This window comes from Geospiza fortis, unplaced genomic scaffold (assembly GCF_000277835.1).
Source record: "Geospiza fortis unplaced genomic scaffold, GeoFor_1.0 scaffold547, whole genome shotgun sequence".
In the NCBI taxonomy this organism is placed as follows: domain Eukaryota; kingdom Metazoa; phylum Chordata; class Aves; order Passeriformes; family Thraupidae; genus Geospiza; species Geospiza fortis.
This window is the reverse complement of record NW_005054729.1, coordinates 124259-125112: the sequence shown is the minus strand read 5'-3', so window position 1 is coordinate 125112 and position 854 is coordinate 124259. Positions and strand designations below refer to the sequence as shown.

General features: G+C 50.8%; 1 protein-coding gene across 1 annotated transcript in view; it reads left to right on the top strand.

Moving 5' to 3' along the window:
- Nucleotides 1-854, top strand: part of OPTC (opticin) — a 4123-nt gene that overhangs the window by 2648 nt on the left and 621 nt on the right. Inside the window, exons 4-5 of the mRNA XM_005430990.2 lie at nucleotides 406-416; nucleotides 487-582. Of these exons, the coding sequence (XP_005431047.1) occupies nucleotides 406-416; nucleotides 487-582 (107 nt within the window). The remainder of the gene's footprint in view (nucleotides 1-405; nucleotides 417-486; nucleotides 583-854) is intronic.

The following is an 854-nucleotide window of genomic DNA, read 5'->3' as shown; positions in this document are numbered from 1 at the left end:
CTCTGGGGGTTCATCTTTAGGGGGTTCATCTCTTGGGGGTTCATTGGTTCATTTCTAGGGGGTTCATCTCTATTGGGGGTCTTCTCTTGGGGGTTCATTTTTAGGGGTTCATTGCTTCATCTCTTGAGAGTTCATCTCTATTGGGGTTCATCTCTAGGTGACTGATCGGTTCATCTATTGGTGGTTCATCTCTAGAGGGTTCATCTCTATAGTCATCTCTAGGTGACTGATCGGTTCATCTATTGGTGATTGGTTCATCTCTATTGGGGTTCATCTCTAGGTGACTGATCGGTTCATCTATTGGTGGTTCATCTCTAGAGGGTTCATCTCTATGGGGGTTCATCTTTAGGGGGTTCATTGCTTCATCTCTGTTGGGGTTTTATCTCTGTTGGGGTTCATCTCTAGGTGGCTCATTGGTTCATCTCTCAGGGGTTCATCTCTAGGGGTTCATCCCTATTGGGGTTCACCTCTGTCCTCTCCCCACAGGACCTGAAGCAGCTGCAGTTCCTCCATCTCTCCAATAACCAGCTGGATTTTATCCCGGTGCCCCTTCCCGAGAGCCTGCGCTCCCTGCACCTCCAGGTGGGATGGGGTTTACCTGAGTTTAGCTGGTCCTGGTCCTTGTTCTTGTCCTGGTCCTGGTTCTGGTTCTGGTTCTGGTTCTGGTCTTCCTCCTCATCCTCATTGTCCTGGTCCTGGTTCTATTTCTAATCCTTTTCCTAGTCCTGATCCTGGCCCTGCTCCTGGTTCTGGTCCTGGTCCTTTTCCTAGTCCTGGTCCTGGTCCTAGTCCTGGTCCTTTTCCTGGTCCTGGTCCTTTTCCTGGTTCTGGTCCTGGCCCTGGCCCTGGCCCTG